Below are 15,349 nucleotides of genomic sequence, written 5' to 3'. Positions count from 1 at the left end.
TAGTCGCCAGGAGAGACTTTGGAGAATTGGAATTTTATTACCGCAGGATTTCTGTGGTAAAACAATGGAAGCCAGTTACGGAACAGCTAATCAAAGAGTCCAAAGTCTCTCCTGGCGCCCACACGCTGACCAAAAAGCCAGAGGACTCTGGGAACGAGATTGTTGTGACAACTGAAAAGGCTGACGGCGAGCCTGCGGTCTTCGTCGCTAAGGAACGGTTACTAAGCATCATAGCATGTTTCCTCAGTGATCATGTGACGTCCTAGGATGATGGCGTGTAGACAATCAACTCAATTCCATTTTTCTCCGCTTAACAGTTTTCACTGCAAGTAAGTAAGTAAGTAAGTAAACGACTTTATTTTACGAGGGTAATACGTGACAGAAACTACAATTACTGATTAACTTGTGGCCCTCGAAAAACAAATACAAAAATAAGGAAGTAAGAAATTACTATTAGCAATAAAACATTTGGATCGAGTCTATATTTCCAGTCGTCAATTTGTTGTAACTTTACCTTCTTTTGCTACTTCACAAACGTTCTGTGCATCTCTGAATGGACCGATAAACTCGATTTTCTTCAGAACAGTGCCCACTAAAACAAAGGTAATTTTATGACTTTTCAGGAAAAGCAGATCTTAATTAACAAGGATTATTCGAATCCAAAAAGAAAATTATATTTGCTACTCATTAAACTTTTTTTCTCTTTTATTTTGTAATTTTTATCTTTGAGGACCCTACTGTGAACATCTTTGCATGATGTCGGCTTCCTTAATAAAGATTAACATTGATTGATTGATTACGGGTAACCACGCGTTTTTCAGAGATAATTCAGTTATGAATTAAACTCCATACAGTGGGATGTATTTTAAATTTTTTAGAATTATTCGTGCTTAATTATCCCCTTTTGGCTTCCTGTAACCCTTGCTAAGATTTGTTTTTCCTGCATAGTCATAAACGGCACAAAATACTAAGTATAAGAAGGCACCGCCCTAAAGTGATGTCTCGTGGTAGAAATTGGATCGAATTCTTTCTTGTGCTTTGGCATAAACAAAATCTTATTACTTAGGAGCGCAGAAGAACATTCTGAGTTTGATATATAAGTCGTTTGATTTTTTATCATTTTCTGACTTTTTTTTTTATAGGTCGTTTGACATGTTTTTTTTTTATTATTATTTTCTGACTCTTTTTTTTTTCAGGAAGCTGTCTTGTTCAGAAGTAACTTTAGACTTGTCCCAATTCTTTTTGACACCAAAGCAAACTGGATCCATCAAATAGGAAGGATTATTTTTAAATAGAAATAAACAACATTTCAAAAATGGAACGAGTCGCGATAGTCGTGAATCTGTGAGTATTAAATGTCGTTCGGTCGAAATTACAGGAGAGTTTCTTATTGTTTGGTTATAATCAGGTGATGAGATGTAATAAAATATAATAATTAAGAAATTTAGTTTGATAGCAAACAAAACCTGATGTACAGGCTGTCAAGCCGATGTGATTTCGAGGAGATAATCTTGTCAGGTGAAAAATGTCATTTTTTTCAGCGGGTATAGGTGGTTTTCACTTCCGCCATGTTAGTGGACAAAACAAAAGAATATTTGTTCACAAAGTTTGCATAAAAATGACAGTGAACTCACAGAGGAGAAAAATCTTATTGTTCCTATCCACCAACATGGCTGCCATGACGTCACACGCAAACCATCAATAGGATCAGTTGAGTACACAGTGATTGTGATAGCAATCGATCCTTCGGTAAACTATTCCCGAGATCGAAAACACAGAATATATTTAGCCGCGTGATGACTCGTCTCACGTTTAATTTCACACTATTGTTATGTGTCATCCTGTTTGTAAACCTAACAGACATCTGTGTGAAGTGTCTTTGGACGTGAAGATAGCATCAACGCAGTGTGTAACATGCGAAAGCTTATTTGCTTGGCAAATCGACCCGTTAATAAATTAATCCAAGCAATGTTAGATCATTTTTATCGACAGGGAAATCGATTCATTGTCCGTTTCAAGCGATTGAAATGCTATTTGATTGGTTATTGGTGCCGTGCGGTCTGTGTCTATCTTAGTTGCTTTTCGTCCAATCAGGCGGAGATCCTCTAGACAAAAGCAATTAGGCAGTTGCCATGGAAACAGTTGATTGAAGTTGCGTAAGTGTAACTAGAAATCTTCCCAACAAATCCGTCTTACTTCCGTAGGGCAAGAATCGCGTTTATAACAAAGACCAGCCACGCGTACCCGCATACTCAGCCTAAAATCGAAATGAAAGACTTCAGTTCGGTCACGGCATAGCTCTCTTCTTCTGTCTTTAAACATCACAAAGGCGATCAACTCGTATAAAAAAAAGAGAAACTTCTAGTTTAGTAACGCAATTAGCACCTGTGAGTCATCCAGTTGGTTGTTATCTCGCTACTTTTAGGAGAAATACCCTCTCGTTTCTCGCGTTTGCGCGAATTAATTCGTCGTGTCTTGTTTCACCCAGCTCCGTCACGATGACCGTGGAAATATCTCAACTGACAAACGAGGAGTTTCGAATCATGCGAACAGCGTTCGATATTTTTGACAAAGATAATAACAACGAGATCGACGAGCACGAATTTGGGAGCCTGATTCGCGCAATCGGCTTTAATCCAAGTAATCGGGAAATCGAGGAGACGTTGAAGAAATTTGACAAGAATGGTGATGGCGTAATCGATTTCCAAGAGTTTATCTCTATGGCGAAGCACTTTGAGGGCTGCAGCCGGGACGACATGGAACAAACCCTTCGGCAAGCGTTTAGGTAAGTGTGATCTTAATACTGAACGTTCACTTTTCTTGTCGTGTGGTAGAGTTATGTTCGCCAGGATAGTCAAAGTTGACTATCAAACAGACACAAACTACACAAACAGTCAAAGGAGTTGGTCTTATTGACATCGTTTGTCAGTTGCGTAAGGTAGGATTTAGTTACAACCTCTGGCAACGCAAAATGCGTTCGTTGGCAGGTATGTCGCGCTGTAAATTTTCATGATCCAACGACATTACGGTTTCAATGGAGTAGGTTTTGTATTTGCCGTTATTTTAAATGCCATGGGCGAGGAATCCCCAATTTAACTCTAGGTTTTGTTTGCTTTCTAACAAATGGGATTTGAATTCTGATTAGCAGGCGCCAGACAAGGGTAGGCGAACATTACTTGTCAAATGCCGCTCTAATTACAGCAGGATGCATTAAGAAATTAAATCGAAACTATCTTTTGTATTCGTTGGGCCTTCAGCTTTATCTCGGATGAAAATTTTCAGTTTTCAGATAATTTGTTTTCAAGCAGTAGCCTTGAAAACGGTTAAAACCTTTTAAAAGGTAGGAACAATGCAAAAACAACTGGGGTAGCAGATCAAACAAAATAAACCTGTCGTTGAAAGCAATATGGTAAAAGCAATTTGGGATGTTGTGCATTTTAAACACTACCTCTGGGCAATTTGTTATGTTGAAAGCGTAAAATGAAATCGTACTCCGCTCCCGAAACTGCCATGTTTTAGTCAGAAATTTGTACCCCGAAAACAGAACCTATAAATACGAGTAATATCCCACATATGGAATAGTAGACGAAATGCATGATTTAAAACTAGACGGTAAAATTCAATCTTGAAAAATTCTGTGTGTGAATATTTATTAATTTGCTAGCAGAATTGAGAGGAATCCGAAATTGGTCGAATTATATTTAGCCAGTCCTCTAAAACATTTCTCTTAGAGTACTTTTTGCTGAAGTATGATAAAACACACAGTGGGAATTTTTACTTGATTAATCATTCTTTGAATTTTGCACTGCGGACATCCGCTTCACCTGCTTTAACTAATTTCGGAATGAATATTTTCGTGCCTTTATCTTCAACAAACATAGCTTCTAGACGTCAACAGCCGAAAGGCAATTTTTCTTCTGGGAATACTGTTTTCACACGTACGTAATACCTTATACTTGCAACAACAGGATTAACGTTTCGGGTTAAATGAATGATGTCTTTTTTGCATTTTTTTTTTTTTTTGCAGCAATATCAAACCTTTTTCATTTCCGATTTCCTGTTACACTTACATCGCGTTTTCTGATACCTACCAATTAAAATACGAAAAAGCGGGCAATAAAAGAAATTTAATTCAAGTTTTGATATCCGTCTTAAACCATTTCCGTGTGTTTCGTAAGAGATAAAAACGCAAGCCTTAGGCTTGTGTTTTCTTAGGTCGCAAATGATAACGAGTTCTCTGCAGTATTTATTCTGTCGAATAACCAATACAGGAAGTTCTTCAGCATGGAAATATTTATATATAGTTTTAGAGAGCTCTTTCATTCAGCAGTGAAGAATGCCCTTGTTTTGTGGGTTATATTTCAATTAGTGAAAATAGTTAATGAATCTAGAAGAACAAGTTCTTGAGTTTACATTAAAAAAAAAAAGAAAAGAAAAGAAAAAAACACCTTCACTGGATTCACATGTTCGTGTAAGAATGATTTTTCATTTAGATCGAGGAAGTAAATGTAATACACATCAGGAAGTAACCAAAACTTTGTTGGTCCTCAAGGATATTAAAAATGAATAAATAAAAATAACAAAATTAGTTTGGTACTAAAAGGCGCAAGCAATGCTTATGATCATTAAGAATACTGTTAGGGTTATCCTGGATTCCACCACCTACCCCCCCCCCCTCCCTTCCCTTCCCTTCCCTTCCCTTCTCAGTTCTTAATGTTCGCTTTCAAGCGATCGAGGTAAAGGCGCTCATCAAACTTGTGAGTTAGCCTGTAATGCAGGCGTTTTCCGGGGGGGGGGGGGGGGGAGGGAGCGTGTCGCGTGAGTGCCAGAATGTCGGGTACTGAATCATAGTCGCCCAATACCAACCCCCCGGGTCCCACCCCCTTGGTCGCATAGCGTTCGCTCGCCCCAAAAACTGCGCCGGTATTGGAGGCTTCTTGTGAATTTGCAATTAACCTATTAAGGTGGCTCCATATGGTTTTCACTTATAATGATATGATGCGCGTTATGTAACACATCGAAGGCCAGTTTTTTCTTGTTTTCTTTCGACCAATTTATTGACATCAACCAAAATGTAATAATCAAGAACAAAACTGAGTCCGTCGAACCCTCGCTGGTAAATAATTCCTTTGAGTATCGAGTTAAAAGTACTCAAACACAGGCATTTGTTAGTGTGTATAGGGCTTTGATTTCAATTTTTTTTAAATTTCCTTTGGTGAAATTTTCTAAAACTTTCACGACGGATAGAACTTCACCAGGAAATCTTTTAGGAGCAAAAAAGACAGGACTTACCAAGGTAGATTCTTTCCTTTTTGCAAATCTGTGGCTTTGTCACTGCCTAAAAACTTGTCTTATAACTTTTTGTGAACCTCTGTGCCAGTTTTTAAGAATTTTCACTGAAGGAAACGTGAGGAAATCCAGAGGAAATTTTTTATTTTCATGGACAACAATTACGTGTCAGAATAGGAATAGTACTTGCTGTCTGTTTCATCTTACATATTAATTGAATATTCAGATCACTGTTTGCCGATCCTAAGAGAAATCAGACTCGCCGGGTTGAGTGAGCGACCCCGACATCTTAGTAATGTAATAAGAATAAGCTGTGCTATTTCGTACGCTGTCACTGTAGGTTCGCCTGTGGTGTAGTGTTTATCACGTCTTCCTTAAATGCAGGAGACTGGGGTTCGAGTCCTCGTCGGTGAACCATATTTTCATATAGTATGTTACATCTTGCTTTTACACGTCAACTTACTTTGTTCCATTCATATAACAGATTATTACAGTGATTCTATGTAAAAATATGGCTTATTCACGAATATTCCTTGCTGTCTGTTTCATGCTACACACTGCTGATCATTCTCTCTCGATTTCTATGCGTGATAGATAATTCAGGCTGCGTGCTCGTGATCCCGGCAACACAGGGGGCTCTCGAAAAATTAAAAAGTGATTCGTCAACCTCGTCGCAGGGTCCTCGCTAAATTCAAAATTGCGGGCGGCGAAGAACCTGGATACACGCTGCTAAATCTTGAAGTATTTTGTCAAGTGAAACTCTTGATTTTCGTTTTCGCTGTACTTTTTCCTGGATGAAAACATGGGCTGCCCTCCTCCCTTTTCCCAGCGCCTTCGACACTCCTTTTCGTGGGCTCGCCGCTGAAACTTCGCCCAAACTTCATCTTCGCTCAAACAATCCCGCCACTTACGCTTGCTAGCTTTCTTTTCAAACTTTATCTCTGGTCTCTCTCCCTGGAGGTGGTTATTTAATCCCGCATCCCGCCCTCAAATTGTCTTCAATCCAGCATCTTCTCGCATGGGGCTTTAACCCCATCCGATTCTGCCTCCACACCCATTGATATCCCTCATGTATCGCACCTTTTGTCTTCCTAGGGTTTTTGACCGCGATGGTAACGGCTACATTTCTACGGAGGAGTTACGTTACGTGGTGACAACGTTTGGAGAGAGATTAACTGAGGAAGAGGCTGAAGAACTGATCGCCATGTTTGACCAAAACAAAAACGGACAACTGGAGTACGAGGAATTTGTGACGTGGGCCAAAAGCTCCATGGCAGATTACTTGAAGTCTCTGTAAAGTTTAAATTGTATGATACTCGATCAGTAAACGGGACTTCGAGATGGTCCGACTGCCTCGAATGGACTGTTTCGTTTTTTGTTCTGTTTTTAATTTAATCTGGAACGCAGAATCCTTCAGCGTTTTTGTCTTTTCCTTGGGCCAATAAAGGCTATTTTAACCTAGCCAGACTTACACGATAAAAAAAAAAAAAAAAAAAAAAAAAAAAAAAAAAAAAAAAGAAGAAGAAGGAAAAGAAGAAGAAGAAACTACGTAGAAACTAAATGATTGTCAGTAGATGCGGATAAAAATATATTTGTGATTAGTTGAAAAACATCGCGCCATTTCCTCACAGGTTGTGTCAAGTGAAACACAGACCACATTTGTCCAAATTAGTGCTGTTTTCCTATAAGGCACCCCTCGCCTCCTTCCTCCTAGTTTTTACCAATATGTATCCTTATATTAAATAGGCCTCCCTGTGCTACGCGGCGCTACAATTGTATAAGCATCTCTGCTGTGTCACCCATTTTGAGTAAGCAGCTCTGTGCTTGTTAGAACACCTTTTGTGTAAGAACCTCTATATGTTGGCGACCCTACTGTATAAGTGTTTTTTTTTCTTTGCGCAGCGCCCCGGCTTTTTCAAAGGTCTCGTCCCTACCGTGATCGATGATTTTGGACATCATCATCATCCTCATCATGGTACTTACGCACACGAGAACAGAATTCTCTTGTTAGGCATTTTCAGACGCACCAAACGAGAATATTTGCGCACAATACTTGAAAATACATTGTCTCCTTTGTTCCAAGATCGTTTTCAAACACACTTTTGTGTAAGCTGATACAGAATGATCTGCTCGAATGCTTTAACTGAAAATTAGAGCTGCAGAAAGATTTAGGAAACGGAACTTTATTCCCCGACTGATTTACTAGCTGTTGCTGAATTTACGAAAATTCTAGCTAACTATGTAAACTTTAGATTTTCTTTACGACTGAATCCTAAGGCTATCCAAAACAGATATCTACCGAAGTGAACCGTTGGGTGCTCACCCCCCCCCCCCCCCCCTGAAATAAGCGTTCTGTTCTTCATAAAGCACCCTATCTTCAGTAATCTTCGCTGTTGAGCTCTCAAGCTAAAACTTTCTTTCTGCCTGGGACCTGTTCACAAAGCCGTTTGGTAACCCTAGTGCTAGAGATCACCTAGAGGACTATCCATAAGGTTGGCACTTGCGTTTGGTCTTTTTAAGCCATCACGTTTTAAGGCAGCTTTAGGATTTCCCATCTAGCTGGACAACTGGTTTCCCCTTGTTTACTCGCAGCCGACAACTCCGCTACCTCCTTGTAAACTGAGCCTTTACTTGGAGATTTGAGATATGTCCCGAAATGCACGCTAATGAGATTCATGAACTGTATGATAGATCGACATCACAAGGTGTCCCCCAACCTTAATTCTCACTAAAACACACATAATTCTGTCAAACACCAAGTCATATGAAAATTTAAAATTTGTTTTATATGAAGTACCCAAATTTAGAGTTAGGTGCAATTCTGGACATAAGTGGAGCTACAAGCGAGTGAAAAACGGTGCTCCAGACCAGACGAGCCTGAGTCGGAAACCAATGTGCATAATCAGTGGGAGATTTAAATCCTCGTAGAGGGTGAGGTGTAATATCTGTAACACCCTGGTCTTTGGAGAAGAAAAGCTGTGTCTGTGGAAACATTATATTTTGTCAGGAGCCCACGACCCGGAGATTCTGTGTCTCTCACACTCAGCCTTGAAGTCAACGCTTTCCAGAGTAGGTTTATTTTTTAAAACGGGTCTCATGGCAACGCCCACAGTTGAAATGCCATACGTCACGCCTTTTCCCGAGGAAAAGCACTCAGTGTAAAAAATCAATCTACCCGGTACGGAGCTTACTTGAGGAATTAGTACGGATAGAGGCTCCTATTCGGCTAAACAATGGCTCTCTACGTGCGTTAAAAATAAGTGCGTTTCTTTGACATCCTCTGTTAGACATTAACGACATGAATTGGCCAAATTCAAAGTTTTAAGGAGAACGCCAATGTGAGCACCTGCAAGAGCCACTCCATGAAGATGAATTTTTCTTTTTCCTTCTGAACTTGAACGCTGTTACTACTACTTATGTTCCTGGATAATTCGGTGACATTGTACAAGTTGAACGGGTGACCGGCGATAATCACAAAGAAGATCAGACAACGTGATTTATTTCAAAGTGACGTTGTTGATGACGTTGATATCGTGCTTTCGCACTCGGAACCCTAATAAGGGGGTTATCACGGATCGGTTCGGCAGTTCATACCTGATTAGGGGTCCTTTCACTACAGGTCGGGTGGTTCTGTTTCGTCGACCAACCTCGTTCCCAGGGCTTTTCTCTTGTATTTGGGAGGGGCCCCTCCGAATTTGAAAGGGAAAAGTCCTGGGAACGAGGGCCGAGTATAATGAGTCTGCAACTATATCAGCGGTGTATTCACTGAAAACAAAATGGCGGCTCTGGCGGCAAGTTCGGAGACGGAGATGGAAGTGGTTACTGAAGTTTTAAAGATGTAAGTTCAGCGATTATCATGACCAATCTCTCTTTTGTAATTTAAGTATACCAAATCCGCATATTGTATATTTATAATCAGGCTGGAAGAACGAATAACGAAGATTCACAAGCTGTGTTTGCTGAGAAGAAAGGAAACCGAATGTTGTATTCAGCAATGCCGAGACCTGCTCAAATCATGGTGCGTTTATCTTCGAGAATCTTGTCATCTATGAAAGCTTAAATGAGCATTCCATAATTTTGTCTCTAGAACAAAGGCTTTTTCTCGGCTTAATACGATGCGGGAAGAGTAGATCTTAGTAACGGCTATCAGATAGATTTCTCCACAGCTTTATTCATTTATGAATAAAGCTGTGCAGAAATCTATCTGATAGCCTTAACTAAGATTATACATGTACAATGTACATGTAAGCTTATATACGCTATTATCATACCCTCCAACACGGACAACGAGCGAGAATCACTGAACCGAAACATTCCTGATTATTCAGACGAGAATCTTGTTTCAAGAAATTGATTTATACCTCGAGGAAAGAGCAATTGCAGACACTGGTTGCTCTACAGGCCGAACAGGTAGAAGATGAAATATTAGCCCCTCTTTTGTCCTTGAAAATCTCTGAAGAAGGCCACCTGTGTCCTAAAGAAGCTATTTTCTGAATTAACCCTCATGACTCAGGGCTTTCAGTAAGATTTAAAGTAGGTGGCTGCCCTTGTACGGCACTTATGAGAGAGCAATTATTAATATCTACATTTATCCCATGCCATAGAGAATACAGCCAATCAGAAGGCTAGAATTCCTGGAACCAGACGTCGAACAGGAAAGTTAATTCAATGAGTGGCATGGGATAAATTAGTTATGCAGTGTTTTCTCATGGTATAACGTGAATATCCCACTCGTGACTTAATTTTTCTTTGTATACACACTCGCCTGAAGGTTCGTGTGTATACTAAGAAAAATCAAGTCACTTGTGGGATACTTCACGGTATACCACTCGAAAGCATTGCATAACTATTACGTACACAATGTCTGTGATGTGGAATACAAGAAGTCTCACCATGTAATGATTTCGCCACATTCTCAGTCACTAAAACATTTTCATTAGTTTTCTTGTGAAAGAAATTGCTCAGATGAGGTAAATAGTCCAGTATTATTATTGGACACTGTTCCTACATTTTTGGCAGAATTTGGCTTAAACGTCACTTCGATTCACAACAGAATACTCTGGCACGAGCCAGGGCTTATTGAAAGCCCTGGTCTCTTTGAATCTGTTGAAGTCAGTTGCCTTCATTCAGATACACTGTACATGTATCTTTACCCATGACTCCCACATGCGATCATTTCACTGCTGCTTTCATTGCCATCCAATTCAGATGTCTTCAAGATTTATATTTCAGTAAACAGTTGTGATATTTTAACTGCTTGTACATGTAGGCCAATGAAATCAAATTTGGATAAGAAGAGTGAAGAAACCACAGAAAGCCTTGCAAAATCAGAAACAATGCAGAATGACAAAGAAGATACAGGAACTGATCACACAGGTGAGATACTTGTGTCTTTGTTATATACCAGACTTTCACTCCACAAAATGAGCACTGGGATTGGTTGATTCTTGGTCACATGCCCCTGATCAAATACAAATGTATCCTGACTGGGATACAATTCTGCAGTTGTTGCCCTCTCAGTCGTTTGTTTGTTTGTTTTGCTGTGATTGTTGAAGGCAAAGTCTAAATATATAACAAAGCACTTGATGTATGGTCCCTCAGAAACTAGTTAGTTTTGTTTTCCCTCGAGTCCTGATGTTTCCCTCTACTTCATCTTAGGAAACATCAGGACTCTCGCGAAAACAAAACTAACTGTTTCCCTCGAGACCAGACATCAAGTGTAATGTGTAAATGGGCTTGGGCATTCCACAACGGCAGGCCTCTAGCCAAGGGGGGGGGGGGGGGAGTAGGTGAGCTAAGTAGTACCCCCTCAGAACTTTTGGTGGGGTAATCGGTATGTATAGCTCCTTTTTCCAAACCTTGACAGTATTGCAGACCTAAGCGTGTAATTTTTTGTCACCCTTTTTTCAGACCTGGTTTCTAAAGTTAGTACCAATTTTCAGACCTGCTTTCTAGAATTCATACCCATTTTGAAACTTTTAGAGAAGAATGGTTGAAAGCCATACCCAATCTCGTACCCAGAGTCTTCAGGCTTTTTGGTCAGCGGGGCAACGCCGGGAAGACTCTGGGGACATCAAATTTTATTACCGCAGGATTTCTGCGGTAAAACAATGGAAACCGTTACGGAACAGCCAATCAAAAAATTTGAATTTTTTCGATGTTCCCAGAGTCTTCCCGGCGTTGCCCCGCTGCCCAAAAAGCCTGAAGACTCTGGGTACGAGATTGAGCCATACCCTATACCAACAATGGCTAAAAAACATATCCTTTGGGGCTGCACATACCTACAGGTATAGAGGCTAGCAAGTACAGTGTAGAATATAGGGCAGTTCCCTCCCCCCCCCCCCCCCCCTGAGGGCCTCTTGGTCACTTCAAATCCAACCTTGTAGCTGTAATGACATTACTTTAAGTACAAGGAGGGATTTAGCTGCCCTTTAAAGACTATTTGGTGCAATGTTGTTGCATATTTGTTGAATATGGTGGATTTGTTTCACCCTGTACGGTAAATTTTTATCCAGCAGAATTCCATTATGACATGATCAAGTGCACTTTATAGTTTGGGTACAAGTCTCTCCAGATAGAATTGGAATTTGTAAATGTTGGTTTTTGAGGAGACGGGAAAACTGGAGTACATGGAGAAAAACCTCTCGAAGTAAGGATGAGAACCATCAACAAACTCAACCCACATGTGGCACCGAGTCTGGGAATCAAACCTACAAATCCAACCTTGGTATTTCATGATCTGGGACGTAAATCCGAAATCTTCTCACAAGATGAAGACAGGATTGTTTCACAGATTTTTTTTTTTGTTAAAAATGACTTCGTCTCTGGTATTTGGTAGTTTTAATGATCATATTCCACCAAGGAAATATGGTTGTTACCCATGAGAATGCCTTGCCTACAATTGTACCCTCTCACTCAACTGCTATTATTAATATTTTTTTTGTTTTAATCAGCAAAAGAAGCTGAAAGACAAGATCTAGCAGCACTTGAGGGTCTGTTAGCCAAGGCACAGAGAGCAAGGGAGATACAAACAAAAGTGTGTCTAAATATACATAATTAATTGTCTATTGATACAGGTGTAGCATAATGATAACTATTAAAAATTGAATCATTGTATAATGCAATTCCAGGGATTTGATTGGCTTGGCGGCCATGGTATATGAGCATTATTATTACCATGGCTGCGAAATGGTGGCCATTAAATTGTCTGCTGGTTATTCTTGCACAATGAAATCAGTACGATCTAGCAATGTTTCTTGATTGCTTTTAGTAACGCAGTTATTCCACTTGCGCTTGTTGGATATGAGATGGTTATAGCGCCCCGAGTTGGCTATCTATCATCTCATATCTCATATCTCATATCCAACGCACGCTCATGGAATAATTGTGAATTGTGTACAGTACCAGTATTCCAACAGTCATGTGAGACAATATTATAAACAATATTATAGTGTTTTGGAAGTATTCTAGTATTCTATGCAAATAAATTAAAATTATTAGATGTTTGCCTATTGATAGGGTATGAAGTGGTATGACAACAGCAAAGGCTAAAAAACCTGTCTCAGGGATGATAATATTTTTCCTTTGTTCTTAGTTTGTACCTCACTATTTCCAGTAATTAGTTGGATTTAGAATATCAATACTACTCCCACGAGTCTCCTGTGGCTCAGTGGAAGGACATCCGAACTAGTAATCGGAAGGTCTTAGGTATGACTCCTGATGGGAGCACTCGGAATTTCTTTTTCGAGTGCCTGTGTCATTACTGAATATTACATGTACATCATTCTCATTTGTTCACCATGCTTAAAATATAACATCACATTTCCTTTCATTACGCATATGCCACTCATTGACATTCCAATCCTAGCAGTATGCAGAATGTTTGTCCCATGCACCTAGTTTAATGGCCTTAGCTCCCACGAGTCTCCTGTAGCTCAGTGGTAGAGCATCCCGAACTAGTAATCGGAAGGTCTTAGGTTCAACTCCTGATAGGAGCACGGAATTTCTTTTTCCAAGTTTGCCTGTGTCATTACTGAATAAGACATCGTTCTCAATACTACTGTTGTTTCTAGATTGACGAAGCTGCAGTCAAGGCTAAGCAGAAAAACAAAACATCCAAAAAGCCTCTTCCTGTAACCACAAGTATGTCTCTTTTTTTTTTACCTGTACAGGAAGAACTGTTATCATTGTATTGTCAGTGAAAAGGTTTAAATTGCTTAAAAGTTTGACTATTCATTACAGAGACAGGGGTTTCATTAAGGACCGGGTACCAGGCAAATTGACCGTCTGTGAACACGACTTTGCCCAGCTGCTTTTATCATCGCAAACGATATTTTTTTCCATAAAACAACTATCTTGCCTGGTTGCACAGACCTCTTGTCTGCCTGTTGCAAATCTTAACCATACCTCTGTATAGAAGATGCAGTGAGCAATAATTTCCAGCAGCAAGTTACCTCTTACTCCGTCCGAAGTGGTTCTGCCTTTTGTCTCTGTGGCTGGAAGCCGAAATAATGATAGAACAGCTCTTTTCTACAATATGCACTGTTTAGTACGACATTGGCGGCTGGTCAGACGTTTAATTTTTAGTGAAGGAAAAGCTTAAGTGAAAGCCATTGAGTGGTGCTTATAGGTGCTCTTTGTCATTCAGGTTCTTTAAATTCTTTAAAATGAATTTGAAAAGAAGACCTGGCTTAAACGAAGGCATATATCTTTATTTTGGCCAAGAAAAAATCGTGAAAATGTCCCAAATTTGCTCAGCTTTTTCATGTACTCTGCATTTTACGTTTAAACTGTTGATCCCGTTTTGTCTTTTGTCCCAAGTCTTACTTTGTTAGAAATTCGGTATTGTTTTCGTGTTTTTTAATTGTTGACCATTTGCTGAGGTTAAATCCGTACAAATTTAGTCGTAAAGCAAAAACAAGAGTAGATTAGTAGTGAACATAATATACACGCAGCGCATTCAAAAGTTAGGCAAGCATGAAGCGCTTTTGAAATTTCTCAGTCAAAAAGTTATCCAATGTACGCCTCTTTTTCAGGGAGGCCTTGAATTACCAAACTTTCACCCTACTGCAGTTCTTACCAGGTGCAGTGCATGTTGGGTTTAATGCTGCGGTTGATTTGCTATCTGTTTCAGAACCTCCTGTTAAACAGCCCACGCAGCTTGCAAAAAAGCAGTCTGTCCCTACATCTGCCAGCAAACCTGTATCAAAGCAGCCTACAGTTGCTAGGAAGCCAGCAGCACAGAAGCCTGCCATGAAGAGTACTTACAATGCGTCTTATGGGAGACCATCCACAGCAAAGTCCCTCATGCGGCCAACAAGCTCTCGGAGCTCTGCGAAGGTTTACTTAGACAGTGTACTGAATAAAGATGCTAAAGGAAAACCTTCAACAATTGACTCCAGAGAGCAAGGTAAAAAAAATTTCATTCATTTTGGTTAAAATCAATCAATCAATCAATCAATCAATCAATCAATCAATCAATCAATCAATCAATTATTTATTTACGTCTCCGTAACTTATTAAGCGCAGAGCACTAATTAGGGACACCCTCCAGATCAAATTGGAATTTGGAAATGTTGGTCTTTGAAGAGAGAGGAAAACTGGATAACCCGGCAGGGAAAAACCTCTCAGAGGACTAAAAGATGAGAATCAACAACAAACTCAAGCTTCACTTGACGCGAACGCCGGGAATCGATTGCGAGACACATTGGTGAGAGGCGAGTGCTTTCACCACTTCGCCATAGCTACTGCCCATCAATAACGCCAGGTTTTGAACAAGTTATCCTATGAAACCCAAATGCGGATCTGATGATCACCGGGAGGAAGTGAAAACGATTTAGAAGTAATAAAAGAAAAGAAAGAAAACATGCAGTCAAAATTAAAGCAAAACAATATCAAAAAGAGGGGATCGGGGTTGAAAATCGGATTTTTTCCGACTATATATTACCTTTTTTTTCCATACAAACAATAAAATACAGACTTCAATGACACTCCCTGAAAAGGGCTTTTCAGTGATAATAATAATTAGTTTACAAGATTATACGCCAAAACGATAGTAAAT

General features: G+C 39.8%; 2 protein-coding genes across 3 annotated transcripts in view; both read left to right on the top strand.

Annotated features, from left to right (window-relative positions):
* Positions 1–1,871: 1,871 nt before the first annotated feature.
* On the top strand, positions 1,872–7,157 carry LOC146451166 (neo-calmodulin-like). Its single transcript, XM_085099516.1, has 3 exons — positions 1,872–2,387; positions 2,489–2,785; positions 6,385–7,157. The coding sequence occupies exons 2-3, from the start codon at positions 2,499–2,501 to the stop codon at positions 6,584–6,586; spliced, it is 489 nt and encodes a 162-aa protein (XP_084955642.1). The 5' UTR covers positions 1,872–2,387; positions 2,489–2,498; the 3' UTR covers positions 6,587–7,157.
* A 1,813-nt stretch (positions 7,158–8,970) lies between these two features.
* The window catches only part of LOC146451165 (uncharacterized), a 30,877-nt gene continuing 24,498 nt past the window's right edge, over positions 8,971–15,349 (top strand). The window contains exons 1-6 of one of the 2 annotated variants that reach the window (XM_085099512.1): positions 8,971–9,127; positions 9,209–9,307; positions 10,559–10,665; positions 12,243–12,325; positions 13,362–13,431; positions 14,423–14,698. In XM_085099512.1, the coding sequence (XP_084955638.1) occupies positions 9,066–9,127; positions 9,209–9,307; positions 10,559–10,665; positions 12,243–12,325; positions 13,362–13,431; positions 14,423–14,698 (697 nt within the window). In that variant the 5' untranslated portion in view covers positions 8,971–9,065. The remainder of the gene's footprint in view (positions 9,128–9,208; positions 9,308–10,558; positions 10,666–12,242; positions 12,326–13,361; positions 13,432–14,422; positions 14,699–15,349) is intronic. The other variant, XM_085099511.1, reaches the window with a different exon arrangement.

The sequence above is a fragment of the Pavona decussata genome, unplaced genomic scaffold (assembly GCF_977016875.1).
Source record: "Pavona decussata unplaced genomic scaffold, jaPavDecu1.1 SCAFFOLD_395, whole genome shotgun sequence".
Lineage (NCBI taxonomy): Eukaryota > Metazoa > Cnidaria > Anthozoa > Scleractinia > Agariciidae > Pavona > Pavona decussata.
This window is presented reverse-complemented; position numbering and strand designations above follow the sequence as displayed.